This window comes from Brassica napus, chromosome C9, assembly GCF_020379485.1.
Source record: "Brassica napus cultivar Da-Ae chromosome C9, Da-Ae, whole genome shotgun sequence".
Taxonomy (NCBI): domain Eukaryota; kingdom Viridiplantae; phylum Streptophyta; class Magnoliopsida; order Brassicales; family Brassicaceae; genus Brassica; species Brassica napus.
The window spans coordinates 6,380,014-6,395,852 of record NC_063452.1 but is presented as its reverse complement, the minus strand read 5'-3'; the positions used below and the strand labels follow the sequence as shown (position 1 = coordinate 6,395,852).

Genomic DNA, 15,839 nt, shown 5'->3' with positions numbered 1-15,839 from the left:
TATTCGGATACCCGTTCGGTTCTCGGTTCGATTCCGGTTCGGTTCGGTTATTTCAGATATAAAAATATAGGAACCGTTCGAGTATTTGAGGATATTGGTCCAGTTCCGGTTTCGGGTATTTCGGTTTGGTTCCGGTTTGGTTCTTCGGTTCCGGTTATTTTGCTCAGGCCTAATCACGGTAACCCACATAACAAAACCCATCTAAATTACGAGCTGAAACGGCGCTTGGATCGTGATTAATACGCGCCGCCTTAGCGTGACCTGCACATTCTTAACGATCCAAAATTATTCTTTCCCGAACTTCTCTCTGTCCCATCGAATCTTTATTCTCATTGGCTAATAAACAGCTCCATGAATTTCGCTCAGCTGCTCCCTAAATCACATCTGGACCGTTAATCTGACAGACCTACACAGATTTAACGGTTCAGATTTCGTGACTTAATTTTAATTCGCCGGCTACTCGTTGCTGCTGTGTGTCGATTTTGACAGAAACAACCAAAATCTAGAAGAGAGAGAGAGAGAGAGAGAGAGAGAGAAGCTTCCATAGAGAGATCCGTGGAGGAGAATTTCTAGCAGACCACCGATCTGTTGTCTTTGTCGGAAACTTTCGAGTTGTCTGAATCATAAAAAAAAATGGGTTTGTGGGATGCTTTTCTCAATTGGCTTCGCAGGTTAGTAGTTCCTATTCGAATTCCTAAGGTTTACAATTGGGTTGGATCTAAATGGTTGATTAGTTAGATGAAAGACAAAACTGAATAGAGTTTGTTTGTTGAACGATGTTGCAGCCTCTTCTTCAAGCACGAGATGGAGCTTTCATTGATTGGTCTTCAAAACGCAGGAAAGACCTCACTTGTTAACGTTGTCGCTGTAATAAGTCCGTACCCTTTCCTTTCTATATATAGTTTTGTCTTTCACCTCCCTATTGATATGCTCTTTCCTCTGTTCAGACCGGTGGATACAGTGAAGACATGATTCCTACGGTTGGTTTCAACATGAGGAAAGTGACAAAAGGGAGCGTCACCATCAAACTTTGGGATCTCGGTGGTCAACCTCGGTTCCGCAGCATGTGGGAACGCTACTGCCGTTCTGTTTCCGCCATTGTCTATGTAGTTGATGCTGCTGATCCTGACAACCTTAGCGTCTCGAAAAGCGAGCTCCATGATTTGTTGAGCAAGACGTCTCTTAATGGTATCCCTCTTCTTGTCCTTGGTAACAAAATCGACAAGCCTGGAGCTCTGTCTAAAGATGACTTAACCGAGGAGATGTAAGTCTTTTTTTAAAACCTGAAAACGCAACTTGGCCTTTATAGCTTCTAGATTCTGATATGATGTTTTTTCTCTTCATTGTTTTGCATAGGGAGCTCAAGTCGCTTACGGATAGAGAAGTCTGTTGCTTCATGATATCTTGCAAGAACTCTACCAACATTGACCAAGTCATTGATTGGCTTGTTAAGCACTCCAAGTCAGCTAGCTAAACAGAACCCTTTGATCTTTTCTCAGTCTTCCTGTGGAAAAAAAAAAAACACAAGATTTGTCTTTGTTTTGCTGTTCTCTGTATATTAGATTTTGATTGCTTTTCTTCCTCTTATTCAGAGCCGTATTTTATCAGTTTTATGAGTTAATTACATAATGTGAAAGAATTAAAACAGAAAATACGCAGATCAATCTACAAACAGAAAAATAAAGACTCAGTTTTTTACAGAATCTCAAGAGTTATGAACATATATACATATGATCAAACTGCGGATTTACTACTGACCAAAAAGAGAGAGTACACATAGGTATTGAAAGCTTTTGAGTTCTCTGCAGGTGATGAGATAATCACATGATTTAAACTTTTGAAATAAGAAACCATTAATGGTTTGACTATATATATATAAGGGCTTGCTCTGCTAAAGAGCTTTCCCGTAATGGTTGCTTTTATGTTTTACCAAGTATGATTACTGATCCTGAACTTCAAAGCTTTCACGGCTGCCTTTGCATATATTTGAGCAGCTTCAGCTTCGGCTTCTGCTTTGTCTGCTTCTTTCGCTGCTTCTTCAGCCTCTGTGATTGCAAACTCTGCCTCTGCAACTGCCCTGGCAGCGGTTTCTGCAGCTTCTTGCGCTGTCATGCCTTTTATCATGAATAACTCTCCGTCTGCTCTGGACTTGGTGAGAATGTTGGCGCCGTTCTCCTTGGGTCTTGGTGAGTTGTTGTTTCCTTCTAAACAGAGTTGAGGAGACTTGTGTCTTGCTCCTGCGCTAGTGAAATTAGTAGAGAACCTGTACTTGTGCTTTATCTGAAAGTGAGAGAACAAGAGCAAGTTAGCACTTGAAAATGCTGAGAGAGTGTAATGAAAGTGTTTGTATTCATGTGTTTACCTTGACTAATGGTCCATTTGATGATAGATGCTTTAATCTTACAGCCACGTGTCTTTTCATATTCGGCGGAGTCTTGAAATTCTCCTGAAATTTTACAGTAATGATGCCAGCAAACACTAAAAGAAAACATTAGATTCACAATATACCTCTACATAGATAAAGATGGATGTCCTGTCAGAACCGCGTGGCTCCTTCAGGTTGGTAATTGCCTCCAAGATGATCTTGTCCAAACTACAAGAACAAACAAATAGCTCAAGATCTAATGTTTATCAACTTTGAACAAAGCAGTAAAAATATTTTATGTGGGGATCATGAAGCAAAAACCTTGTAATTGATTTCTTTGAAGCATGAGTTCGTGGCGATGTCAGAGCTCTAGTGTTGTTATCATCATCATGTTTAGGAGGAGGAGGAGGGAGAGCCCTTTTAAGAGCGAGTTTAGCCTTCTTCCGTGAACCCCACAACGCAGTCACACTTATGTTTCTCCACTTGTCCTGTTACACGCTATTGAAATATCAAAGAGACTAATCCGCCAATCACAAAACTCAAAACAAAAGCAGAGAACTCTTTAGTAGTACCTTGAGATCGACATTAGAGCGAGACTTGAGAACTGAGCTGAAGTGAGGATCGGAGAGAATAGTACGCCACTTGCCAGTGCCATGCTTAAGAACACCAGCTTTAAGGGCTGCTTCTTCCTCCGGTGTCCACTTCTGCTTTGGCGCACCCATTTGAACAACTTGTCAAGAAACTTTGAAAAGTTTTAAACTTTTTTTTTTTTTTTTTTTTTTCTGCAAAGAGATGAAAACACCATCAAATAAACAACATCTAAGCCATTGTTCTTATCTACAAAGATGCAAGCTTTTCAAAAAAATTTAAAAAAAAACATTCCTCATCGAGTGTATCAAATCAACGAGTGGATTCTAGCGATTTCTACACCAAAAAAAGAGAGGATCAAATCCAAAATAAAATGCGAATTGAGGAAGAAGAAGCATGCCAGACAGATCAAACGGAAGCAAAGGAGAGTTTTTGTTTGGAGAAGAAAGGTTATTCTTCGAGGAGAAGATGTGTCATATGGATCAAATGTGATTTCGCTTAATAAACGACCGAAAATTTAGATAGGTGGGTTGGGGGGGGGGGGTTAGTTTAGATATCAGAAAATCAAACTGGGAGTATTAGAGAGTTTTATATAATACTGAGGACTGAAATGAAAATTCCCCTTCCCCTTCACCGTTTTTCATTAAAAAAAAAAAAAAAGAGAAAATCGCAAAGCTCTTGGGGGAGTTTCTAGATTTCTCCATTTGTGTGACACGATGGCGCTTCGTGCAACTCAATCGACTGCTCGTATGGCGGCGACGCTGCGTCGCGTAGCTAGGCCTTTCTCAACGGACGCGGTGGTGGAGTCGGATTACAAGCGTGGGGAGATCGGTAAGGTCTCGGGAATCCCAGAGGAGCATCTTTCCCGCAAGGTAAAAAGCATTCCGAATTTATTTTTTTGTTGGAGAAATTGAGATAGATCGGGTGATCTTTGGCAGGTGATAATATACTCACCAGCTCGAACTGCGACCCAGCAAGGATCTGGCAAACTTGGCAAATGGAAGATCGACTTCGTCTCCACCTTAAAGTCTCTTCCTTCCTTCAATCTCTTTTAGTTTTGTTTTGTAGTTAACTTTAAAAAAAAAAGAATATTCTGTTAATGTTATGCCCTCTTTTGTTAATGATATGTTTGTTAGGTGGGAGAATCCGTTGATGGGATGGACCTCTACAGGTGACCCTTATGCCAACGTTGGTGACTCCGCTCTTTCTTTTGATTCTGAGGATGCTGCCAAGTCCTTTGCTGACCGTCATGGCTGGGATTATACTGTATGTTTCTTTCCTTCTTTCTTATAACTAGTTACCCTCTCACCTTTTTTTCCATATTTTTATGAGTTCTCATGCCAGGTCAAGAAGCCCAAAACGCCACTGCTGAAGGTTAGTGTATCTATCTCTTTTTTTTTTTAGCTAATTCCACTGGATGTTGATTTGTTTTTTTTTTTTTTTAACTCATCATCATCATAATATGAAGATACATGTTACTTTCTCTCTCTCTCTCTCTCTCTGTTTCATTCTTCAGTTTGAAGTTTTCACCTAACCTTATGATGGTTGTTCTCATCTAACCATAAACTGCAGCCTAAGTCTTACTCGGACAACTTCAAGTGGAAAGGCAATCCTCAGCCTGAGAAGTGATCTTCTTCTTCCTTCATTTCTGGAGAGAAACCTCTTTTGATAAATAAATAAATAAAAGCTCTCGTGGTTTACTTCTTATTTTAGCATCTCTGAGCTTTTTCTCTGAACTTTATTATCCATGGTTGGATTCGTTTTGTATGTTTTTCTTACCATAACAATAATATGATATGAAATGATGGTGATAAAATAATAAACGCTCTTCTGATATTTCATCAAGCTTTCTGGTCATTTACTAGTCTACTTCTCAATAATTATCATGAGGATGATAAACACTCTTATCATGATGTTTCATCAAACTGTGATGTATATGTAAACAGGGCACAACAATATTTTGGATTAAAAAATAATAAAGATAAAGAGATGGGATCGAGAACACACCATCCTTCGAGCATACCGGCTTAGGTGGGTTATTAAAGAAACTGAAAATGATTGAGCCGTTAATTACGTTACGTCTGCTTAACTAAGCCAAATGGAATTATGTATCAGTCATTGGCTTATTAACTTCATAGATATGATGATTGACGAAAGAGGCCGACCAAATGAATTGCCAAACATATTTTAAAGAAAGAAACTACCTTTGCAAATGAAGCAATTGCCATCCAATAATCACCGTTTGTTTTAAACCGCTTAAGCATCAGCATTTGGTTAGTTGGCCGGTGGTTTACGTCTAACTTCTTAATATGAAACCTTATGATTGCATGCATCGAAAACTTTATGATATTACGTAAAAACTTAATGATAAATCTCGTTCGAGAATAACTCTTAAAAGATCTCAAATATTTAAAACGTTCAAGATGTTGAAAATATTTATTGAGACTGGATCTTCAATAAAGCATCTATGATAAATAACATCGCTTTACACATTAACTTTCAATGTTGTCGGATAGTGCTTTAAAAATATCTATGCTTTTTTGAAGAGTTCTCTCATGAGGATCCAAACTCCGGAATGCTATGCAAACCTGGCCTCCACCCACCACCACCTCTTCCTCTTCCTCCTCCGTGACTCGTCCTCATAACACCGTCTCCATCGACTTCTCCGTTAACCTATAACAGACGGTCGAGTTAAATCAAGCATCCGTAGGGACAAGAATAGTTTAACATGTCTTTAGACCAAATCTATGCATGTGAAAGATGTGCATTGGCATATATGGTCAAGTGACCCCTTAAAAGTCTTACAAAAATATTGTATGATCCAAACTAAAACATTTAATTAAAACCTACTTCAAATATTCTACATGACCCTATAGATTTTTTTTTAACAACTACTGAGCCAGTCATTAAAAAATTATAATGATCAAGGTAGAGCATTGACATGTGACTTACATTAGCCCCATCTTTTTTTTGATCCGGATCCATATTCGGATTCGGGTTGACCCGACCCATCTCCTGATCAGTCTTCTTTCTAGGTTTCTTCTTCTTCTTTAACTCAAGCCCTCCTCCTTCTTTCAATAGCTTCCCAAGCTTTACACATTTCTTCGTCGCAAACTCGTTCAAAACCTCTGCATATATATATATATTCATGAACACTTTTAATAAAAGATTTAATTATATGAAACACGAAGGACAAAAACAGAGAGATCAAATGTGTGTATGTATGTATGTATACCTTCGAAGCTGACGAGACGGTAAACATGTCCGATGAGTAAAGTGTCGTCAGGACGAAGGAGCTTGAGCTGCTTCAACGGCGATCCTTTCTCGTTCTTTAACGTCGGTGACGTCACCACCACCGCTACGTAATGACCAGGGTTGGATCTCATGACGTCGCTTGCTTTCACCGACCAGTAAATCCTCTCCACCTTATTCTCCGCCGGGTGATGGATCAATACCGTCGCTGCCTCCGCCGCTTGACAATTCCCCATTTCTTGATATCTTACGCAATATCTCTTGTTGGGTTATTGTCTGAAAGTGAAGTATATAAAGAAGAGACGAGCGTTATGTTGTGTTTTACTAATAAATAGTGACGTCCGATTTTTTTGTCCTTTGGAATTGTCAGATTTGACAAAGAGGAAGAATATAAAAGAAAACAGAGATAAGTTTGAAAATTAAAGACATGTCGACAGAGGTTAAGCAAAGAGATTATTAAATAAAGAGGTTGGAGGATGGTAGAAATATTTATTATATCTTGAATTCTAATGATGATGACAGATTAACTTATTTTGTAGTATGAGAGATTAATAATTGTTATAAGGATCTTGCATATCGTAACGAGTGAATTGATTGCTTAATTCTCTTGAATTATTAAGCTGACCAGAGTTTATGACATTATGGTATAGTATAATTTAAAACTAAAATTATTTGTAAATTTAATAACGAACCATGTTTTTAGCTTTTGCAAATGATATTCTACAGTTTTATTTAATAGAGTCCATATTTTGTGGTTTGATAATTAATCTGAAATGTTTATTGAATATTCATGTGAACATTAGAAACTTAAATGTTATGAAACATTCACGTAATCATAGCATTTGAGTTTTGATTGACGATGGCCCTGTTCGGCAACGGAACGCTGCGTCAGCGACCAGCTTTTAAAATACGCCCTAATTTTACGCTTCTTGAAGCTTAAGTTTGTGGCGGATATGTCGCAGCGACACCCGCGTTTGATTACAACACTATTCCGATGATCGCTGGTTTTTTCAGCGATACAATCAACACCGGAAACTCCTAATAAATTAACCGCAGCGACACCTTTTCAGTTTTGCGTTCTATTATTTGCCGTCATTAACGTTCAATTTCAGTCGCTCGCCGCTGACGCAGCGACACCTTAAAGAACAGGGCCGATGTGGTACAACGCGGTCAATGTCATCGAACGAAATGATAAGAAGCTGGTCACTACTTTTAACTTAACTAGTATTTAACTGTTCATTTTTAACCGTAATGCTATGTTAAGTTGTTAAAAATAGAGATAGTCAACTCTATGTGTATTTATGAGATGATTTGGACTTTTCACGTATACTTAAAGAACTTTCACTAATCCCTAAGTAAAACCGAATTTTGGAAATAAATGTATAGTAAATGCTGTTCCAGATTCTACAAAGGAAGCGTGTTGATTTGGAGTTAAGGTGAGACAGCGAGACAGAGGTATGATGTAGTATACTATAGCATCCATGATGAGTCAAATCATATAGTTTTGTGACCGTTGGATTCACATAGTTTTCGTTATAGAGCGTCGGATTAAGAAACCATGCATCTATCTGCTATCATAATAGCAGTACCAAAAAGACACTGCAAGTCTTCGAGAGCACCATCACTGCAGGTGCATAATGGAGTGCTCGTTGGTGGAGCCCACCATAAAAGAAGAAAATGAAACGCTAGATTTGGCGTCGATAGTTAAACTATTTCACTAACACTTTACCGCCTGCGATTTGTTCGTTTTTAACTTTTTTTTTTTTTAATCAAAAAAAACCAAAAAACCAAAAAAAAATAAAAATTAAGCATCCCACATGGGGTGCTGGGGTTAATGGTACTCTTACTTTCGATAGATTCGTTACAGTTTTTCGTTTGTAGAGACAACGAGTTGTTTTTTAAACAACATATTCATCATCTACATTTGATGCGCTTACTTTACTATTGAGTATCAGTACGATCTAAGTAAAAAAATTTAACGTTCACATATGTATTTGAAACAAAAATCTAACTCTTACAATCCACATCAAAGTAAAAACATCTACATGATTCAATGCAATCACTTGTAAGTTACAAAACGGATCCATATCTTATAGTCCACTACGAGTTACAACTTGTGAAAACCAAACATAAAATGGTTCCTTAGTTTTGCATAGCATCAACATGTTCGTCTCCATCAGCAGTTTCATCACTTTGACTCGGTACTTCGCTGAACATATACTGAACCTGATACTCCACAAGGTACTGCATCGATCTTCTGACATCCAAGAACCAAGAACAATCTATTAACTCTCTGTGTATCCCCAACCTCCGCGACTTTCCCTTTCCGTTTCTGGCAAGACAAAGCAACCGCGGTTATATGATGAGTCAGCAAATAAGGCTAACTATGGAAGACTCATCTCCACAAGAAATTCAAAGTAAAGTTCAACGGCTAAGTTTTGAGACTTAGTCTTCTCTTTTTATTTATGTTTTATGCAAATAATTAGATCACTACTTCACTTCCTATTTGATAGGAACAAGTAACGTGAATCATTTTCCCATCATTATCTTTTCCATTATGCATTTGCTTCCATGTTTGTAGGAACGCGTAGTTCCAATTTGTTTTCTATATAAATCAAAAAGCCAAAAAGAAAAGGCAGAGAAATTTGCCTGAAAGTTACTTGTGTTCTAAGTTTTGTGATCAACAATTATAACCTTTAATAGAGGTTTATCATTATAAGATGAATCGCATACCTCTGCAGAGAAGTATCGCGTCCAATCAAAGTCAAAAGCTGTTTCGCTTCTTCGTTCATCTCAACGTCTTCTTCTCCGCAACGTATCTCTAATATCTTCCTTATGTCCTCATCCGTGTAAGGTTGAGTTGTGAAGATGAGAAGACGGTCAAGGAGATCGATGGGGATCCCGTGAGGCGATTTCTGGTTCGTTCCGCGGATTTTTGTGACTCGGATCGGTGACATTTCGTTGTCTTAATCTTGGTTCCAACAGCTATATAGGGTTGTCCTGACTACGCATTGAGCTAAAAGAAATGTATAAAGCATCACACTAAGAAAACGTGTAAAGCAAGGAAGCAACATCTCACCAAATCAACTAAACTCACAGTCATGTTATATACCTGCTGTTGATAACATCAATCTCGTGAAGCGTCACACAATGCACAACCTCTTTCCTCTTCTGCAGCTCACCATCAGGGCACTGAACAAACTTAGTCTTTGCACCCATGGTATCATAATCATAATCCGTAGACCTAGAAAACGATTTTGAAGTCCGGGAAGATCGTTTTCTTCGGTGATAACCCAGTTTGTCACGGCTCAATCTTCTACCATGCACTCATGGGCTGTGAACCAAACCCATCCTCTCATTTATATTGTTTAGGCTTTTTCCTTTTGTATTCTGGCCTGGTCCGGGACCCAATGTGACAATGTCTATAATTCTCTATATATTTCAAAATTATTAGTTGATGTTTAAAGTTGTTATATAGTACTTATTAATAAATTATTTATTTTATTTATTTTACCTCTTTTTGTATGAAAATAGCACTAAATAAAATTTAACGGATAAAAGATTATAATATAAAACTTAATGGGTCAAATATACCCAATAATATTAAATTTTATCATAAATTTTGAAAATATATATTAAATTGAAACAAAAACAAAACTTCAAACACCATTTAAAACGAAACAGAGGTAATATGTTGTTAAACTATGTGCTATATTCATCCAAAAAGTATTTAGAATAACCAACCCTACACAGCCTGTGCTTATGGTTATTAATCATGTGTGTTAACATCACGATCAGTCTCAAATTCACATGGATTAGTCTTTATTGCAAACACGTCAAAACATATCACAATCAATCTGAAATTCACATGGATTAGTCTTTATTGCAAAAACGTCAAATCGAATGAAATCTCTTGCTGGTCCTCTTTAAGTTTACTAGTTTGACTAGAAAACTTATTTAAAGAAATAAAACATCAACAACATTGGCATCTTTCATTGATTGTATAGTTGTGCTTTTGTTTTTTTTGGTATATATGAGAAATAAACTGAAATCGAGACCGTGTTATGTTACTCATTCGGTTTCCATAGTATTTATATATAAATACATACAAAATACTTGATTTGAATTTTATTATTTAAAATTTTGTTTGAACAGCAAGCACTTGCATTTCTGGCACAGGGCTGAACTCCAACAAAAACAGCACATGGGCTCAGATCTATGCTGACACTCCCATCAATTTTCGCTTATTAAAACTATCTTCATTTAGTAATTTCTTTAATCAAAAAACATTCAAACAGCAGTAATTTATTAAACATAATCTCGATGAAAGGACACTTGGAAGGGTATAAGTGGCGACAGACCAGTCAATGGCAAAATACAGAGACGGAGACACGATCGAGGCGTGGAGTCAAAGCAAACACTCTGTCTTTTGGTCAAAATGTCTAGCTGGAGCTTTTGCATGTCGTGGGCCCCACATCCATAGTTCTTTATTTCATTTTCTTTTCGTGCTTAAATAGTCAGCATATTTTTCTACCTTTTTCAGTAATAATTCCTCTCTCCCTTTACAAATACTATCGATAAAGGCTAATGATTTGTGTTAAACTGATTTCACAATACAAAAAGACTCGAGTGAAATTAGGCATTGTAATTATCGTTGCACGTGTTTTAACCAGTAGGCGTTATTCTCCCTCGTGGGTAAGTAAGTGTAGACTGGTAGTAGCAGCTTTTTTGACTTACGTGCGAATTTTTTTACTGCTCACGTCATTCTAGTTTTACCCTAAATTTTTCATAAATCAACGAGACCACATTAATTACTTCAACTAATTTGAATAAATTTGTTTATCTTGTTAAATCCATAGATAAAAACTTGAGCTTTTGCACGTGTGGTGCACATGAGCCTGTGTATTTTTTTTTAGTTTAAAGAAAAGAAAAGAAAAAGATTTCAACCCGAATCTTTAAGACAGAGAAAACGAAAGTCTTTGGTCCAAACCAAAAGAAAAGCTTTCCCTTTTTTTTTTGTCTATATACTTTAATAATAGTAATTTTTTTGTTTTCTCACGAAACACCAGACCAGATCCATTCTTATCCATCTTCTTCTTCTTCGTGAGTTTCTTCAGCTCTGTCTCCTCTTCAATTCCTCCCAACTCCACTTCCCTTTCAGAGCTCTCACTCTCAATCAACTCATCGAAAATGCCAATGTTTCAGCCGTTCAAAGGCGGTGGCTTCGACGGCCACGTCATAGATCTACACACGGCGGTCAAAGACGGCGTCCTCGGCGGCGGAGATGGCGGAGAAGTCAAAACCGCGGCGGTGGAGAACGAACTAGATCTCAAAACGATGATTACAAACCTTGAATTACCAGAAACACCCTCGGTCTTCATCTGCCCCATCTCTCTAGAGCCGATGCAAGATCCAGTCACGCTCTGCACCGGTCAGACCTACGAGAGGTCCAACATCCTCAAATGGCTTAGCCTAGGACACCGCACTTGCCCCACCACGATGCAAGAGCTCTGGGACGACGCCGTCACGCCGAACAAGACGCTTCACCAGCTGATCCACGCTTGGTTCTCGCAAAAGTATGTAATGATGAAGAAACGGTCGGAGGATGTTCAGGGGCGAGTGATCGAGATCGTTGGGGCGTTGAGGAAGGCGAAAGGGAAAGAGAAAGTTCACGCTTTGAGCGAGCTTAAGGGAGTTGTGATGGCCCACGAGATCGCTAAGAAGAGTGTTGTTGACGAAGGTGGAGTCTTTGTCATCTCTTCTCTTTTGACTCCTTTTACTTCCCACGCCGTTGGATCAGAAGCTGTGGCGATTTTGGTTAATTTAGAGCTTGATGCTGTTTCGAAAGCGGGGCTGATGCAGCCCGCTAGGGTCTCGTTGATGGTTGACATGTTGAACGATGGTTCGATCGAGACGAAAATCAACTGCGCGAGGCTGATCGGGAGGTTGGTCGAGGAGAGAGGGTTTAGAGCAGAGCTTGTTTCTAGTCACAGTTTGCTCGTCGGGTTAATGAGATTGGTTAAAGATAGACGGCGAAGAAGCGGTGTCTCGCCAGCTTTGGCGCTGCTCAAATCGATTTCGGTTCATAAACAAGTTAGAAGCTTGATGGTTAGTGTCGAAGCAGTTCCTCAGTTAGTTGACGTGTTGCCTTGTTTAGGACCAGATTGTTTGGAATCAGCTCTTTATGTTTTGGACTCATTGTCTTCGGATAACGAAGGAGTAACGGCGTTGAAAGATTCTGTTAACACGATTCCCAATACGGTTAGGTTGCTGATGAGAGTATCTGAGACGTGCACGGCCTACTCGGTTTCGATTCTTTGGTCGGTTTGCAGATTAGCTTCTCGAGAGTGTTCGTCTCTTGCGGTTGAACTTGGTTTGGCTGCTAAACTACTGCTTGTGATACAAAGTGGATGTGATCCAGCTTTGAAGCAACGTTCAGCTGAGTTGTTGAAGCTTTGTAGTTTGCATTATTCGGATACAATGTTTATTTCTAAATGTAAGCTTGCACCAACGATTCAATAATGGTTTTTTTTTTTTTTTGACAAATCTTTGGGTATTTTAAGAAATATATCAGATTAAATTCGTATTTGTATATCATCAGGGGAAGAGAGAGAGAAGAAAAGTAGATCCATCTTCGGGTCCGGTGATCGGCCGGCGCGTGAGCGTGCGTGCTGTCACCGGAGCCCCTAAAGCCACCTTTAAAAGTCTTCGATCTTCGCTTTGTCGTCGTCCCCTCCCTCCTCCGCCTTGCCTGAGCTCTGGAATAAGGTCGTCCATGGCGGTTCTGGTTCTGGTGTAAAGGCGCGGTCGTGGCGAGGAAGGCGCGGTGAAGCGCTTTCTGCGGTTTTTTGGTTTTGTCTCCGGGAGGCGGAGGCTCTGTCAGCTCCGTCGGCGCCGGTTCAGGTCCCCACGAGGTGGAGGCTACGTTTAGCTCCGCCGTCGTCGGTCTAGATTCCGGGGGGTGAAGGTGCTCCATGCCTTGCCTCGCCGTCGGTTAGTTCCCTTGTTTAATCTTTTAGGGTTTAGTCGGTTTCTTTCCTTTTAGTGTTGTCGAGGTTGGTGGGTTTGGATTGGTGGTGACGACGTCGGAGGACGATCGAAGCTCGACTAAGTTAACGGTGACGGTTCCCGCAAAGTCTTCCTCTCGGTGATTGCGACGAATGGTGACGGATGAGATCTCGATTCGTCGATTGATACTCTCCGAATTTGGGCTCACTTCTGTCGAAGACGGTTGGCGGTGGTGATGATGTGGAGTCAGTGAGCTCCGGTGGATCCGGGTGAACCGACGGTTGGTTCCCGGTGTTGATTCGAAGCGAGGGCGACGTCGATGCCGCAGCGTGTGTCCGCACGGCGGCGAAGCCTCGTGGGCGTTAGAGTTTCTAGTTGGTGGGCTTAAGGCCCTGAAGTTTAATGTTTTTTTTTGCCCAGGTTTTATGGGCTTTTGTATGTTTTATTGAAGGTTTTTAGACCTATTAATCCAAATCCTATTGACGGAAAAAAAAAAATCGTATTTGTACATTGGAATGGAGGGGAATTAAAAAATTTTTCTTAACATGCCTTAGAGCATCATTATAGGTGGGACTTGTTTTAGGGTCCTTCACTAATTTTTATTATTATTTTTGGCTTAAGGACTAAAGTAAGGGATTTGGCTAAATTAGTTGATTATTGGTGGGACTTATGTTGTCCCTTAGTTAATTTAATTTATTATTTTAATTAATAATTAATGACATATATAAAAAAGAATTTTTAAATAAAACATATAAAAGAAAAATGTAATATTAAAATTGAAAACATAAAAAAATTACATTTTTGAAAGAAAATACAAACATCATAATAAAGAAAATAGAAAACATAAGAAAATGACATTTTTGAAAGAAAATACAAATTATATATTATTTGTATGATGTCCAAATTTAGTCCATATATTTTCAATCAAATCATTTTTCAAATGTTGATGGACTTGTCTATTCCGAACGCTCGTTCGACGTTCAAGTGTACTCCCGACAGTTGAAGGCATATTGACGGAAATTGTTTCCACATCTCCTTCTTCAAATTCATCAACGTTCTCATCCCTTCTTGATGATCGTTCATCTTCGACAATCATATTATGGAGTATGATACATGCTCTCATAATATTTCCTATTTTTTCTTTATCCCAAATATTAGATGGATTTCTAACAACGGCAAACCTAGCTTGTAGGACTCCGAATGCACGCTCGACATCTTTTCGCACAGCTTCTTGGGTTTGAGCAAATAATGAATGCTTCTGACCTTGTGGTAGTCGGATAGATTGAATAAAAGTAGCCCATTTCGGATAAATACCGTCCGTGAGATAATATGCCAAATTGTATGGATTACCATTAACATGGAAGTTAACTTGTGGCGCTATTCCGTTAATAATGTCATCAAAAACGGGTGATCGATCGAGAATATTAAGATCGTTCATAGTACCTGGAGCTCCAAAAAACGCGTGCCAAATCCAGAGGTCATATGAAGCTACCGCCTCCAAGACAATCGTTGGTTTATCGGTTCCTCGTGAATACATTCCTTTCCAAGCCGTGGGGCAATTCTTCCACTCCCAATGCATACAGTCGATGCTTCCAATCATCCCTGGAAACCCACGTTGTTCTCCAATATATAGTAGTCTTTGCAGATCCTCCGGTGTGGGACGTCTTAGGTATTCATCGCCAAACAAGTCGATTATTCCCGCGGCGAAATTGTGCAAACTTCTTCGAGCTGTTGTTTCTCCAATTCTGACATACTCGTCAACTGTGTCAGACCCACCACCATACGCCAATTGACGAATTGCTGCGGTACATTTTTGCAGCGGAGTTAGACTCGACCGTCCGGTTGCATCTACTCTGGGTTGAAAATACTCAACTTCTGTAGACAGACGATGCACAATACGCAAGAATAATGCCTTGTTCATTCGAAACCGTCGCCGGAATATATTGTGCGGGTATGTTGGAGTCTCGCTAAAATAATCATTCCAGAGCTTCCGATGGCCTTCCTCCCGGTGTCTCTCGATAAAAACTCGTGTTTTTCGCTCTTTTGGTTGTGGATTGAAATCAATATATTCTTCACATAAATCTTCAAATATGTCATCTAATTCATCATCACTATCTTTGTGGTAATGATAATGTGAAGAAGAAGCCATAGAAAATTTTAACAAAAGATAAAAAAGTGTTTAAAAATATAGAGAAGATGAGAGAAGAAGTCTCAATACTTATATGATAAAGAAGAAGTCACTACCAATCCTCCCGTGAATGAATAATGATATTAACTCTTTAGTACATCTTGTGACTTATTGGTAGAAAGCAAAATAAACATGTGACTTATCAACTCACTTATTGGTACAAAGAATCTCAACTTGTGACTTATGGTTATAAATGAAATAAACATGTGTTACAAATAACTACCAGAGCAAGCCTGGTCCAACGCTTCTTGCACCGACCTCTCTGACACTGCATCAACAGCGCTTGTACCCTCGTCAAGAAGCATGATCTCTGCTCTCCTCACGAATGCACGTGCGATAGCTATCCTCTGTTTCTGTCCTTCTGAGAGTTGAACACCTCTCTCTCCTACATATGTTTTGTAACCGTCGGGTAGTGTGAGGATATGAACTTGTGGGCGT

At 39.2% G+C, this 15,839-nt stretch overlaps 5 protein-coding genes across 7 annotated transcripts; 3 read left to right on the top strand and 2 right to left on the bottom strand.

Annotated features, from left to right (window-relative positions):
- The first annotated feature begins 307 nt into the window (after positions 1-307).
- On the top strand, positions 308-1,607 carry LOC106415663 (ADP-ribosylation factor-like protein 8b). 2 transcript variants are annotated; one of them, XM_013856420.3, is made up of 4 exons: positions 308-671; positions 786-867; positions 948-1,264; positions 1,357-1,607. In XM_013856420.3, exons 1-4 carry the CDS (start codon positions 634-636, stop codon positions 1,472-1,474), a joined length of 555 nt encoding a protein of 184 aa, XP_013711874.1. In that variant the 5' UTR covers positions 308-633; the 3' UTR covers positions 1,475-1,607. The 2 variants fall into 2 exon arrangements, with proteins under 2 accessions (XP_013711874.1, XP_048623817.1); XM_048767860.1 differs by lacking the exon at positions 308-671 and having other exon boundaries at positions 804-874.
- Positions 1,608-1,666: 59 nt separating this feature from the next.
- LOC106415662 (telomere repeat-binding factor 2-like) lies at positions 1,667-3,466 on the bottom strand. Its single transcript, XM_013856419.3, has 5 exons — positions 2,938-3,466; positions 2,687-2,853; positions 2,509-2,593; positions 2,363-2,446; positions 1,667-2,280 (listed from the first exon to the last, which is right to left on the bottom strand). The coding sequence occupies exons 1-5, from the start codon at positions 3,085-3,087 to the stop codon at positions 1,927-1,929; spliced, it is 840 nt and encodes a 279-aa protein (XP_013711873.1). The 5' UTR covers positions 3,088-3,466; the 3' UTR covers positions 1,667-1,926.
- A 101-nt stretch (positions 3,467-3,567) lies between these two features.
- LOC106415664 (NADH dehydrogenase [ubiquinone] iron-sulfur protein 4, mitochondrial) lies at positions 3,568-4,789 on the top strand. Its single transcript, XM_013856421.3, has 5 exons — positions 3,568-3,825; positions 3,892-3,980; positions 4,090-4,219; positions 4,298-4,327; positions 4,526-4,789. Exons 1-5 carry the CDS (start codon positions 3,670-3,672, stop codon positions 4,580-4,582), a joined length of 462 nt encoding a protein of 153 aa, XP_013711875.1. The 5' UTR covers positions 3,568-3,669; the 3' UTR covers positions 4,583-4,789.
- A 588-nt stretch (positions 4,790-5,377) lies between these two features.
- LOC106413751 lies at positions 5,378-6,630 on the bottom strand. Its single transcript, XM_013854495.3, has 3 exons — positions 6,189-6,630; positions 5,906-6,081; positions 5,378-5,626 (listed from the first exon to the last, which is right to left on the bottom strand). The coding sequence occupies exons 1-3, from the start codon at positions 6,439-6,441 to the stop codon at positions 5,507-5,509; spliced, it is 549 nt and encodes a 182-aa protein (XP_013709949.1). The 5' UTR covers positions 6,442-6,630; the 3' UTR covers positions 5,378-5,506.
- Positions 6,631-11,158: 4,528 nt separating this feature from the next.
- LOC106412186 (U-box domain-containing protein 31) lies at positions 11,159-13,043 on the top strand. Of its 2 annotated transcripts, XM_048767857.1 has the most exons (2): positions 11,183-12,701; positions 12,807-13,043. In XM_048767857.1, the coding sequence occupies exons 1-2, from the start codon at positions 11,396-11,398 to the stop codon at positions 12,893-12,895; spliced, it is 1,395 nt and encodes a 464-aa protein (XP_048623814.1). In that variant the 5' UTR covers positions 11,183-11,395; the 3' UTR covers positions 12,896-13,043. The 2 variants fall into 2 exon arrangements, with proteins under 2 accessions (XP_048623815.1, XP_048623814.1); XM_048767858.1 differs by lacking the exon at positions 12,807-13,043 and having other exon boundaries at positions 11,159-12,742.
- The last annotated feature ends 2,796 nt before the right edge of the window (positions 13,044-15,839 follow it).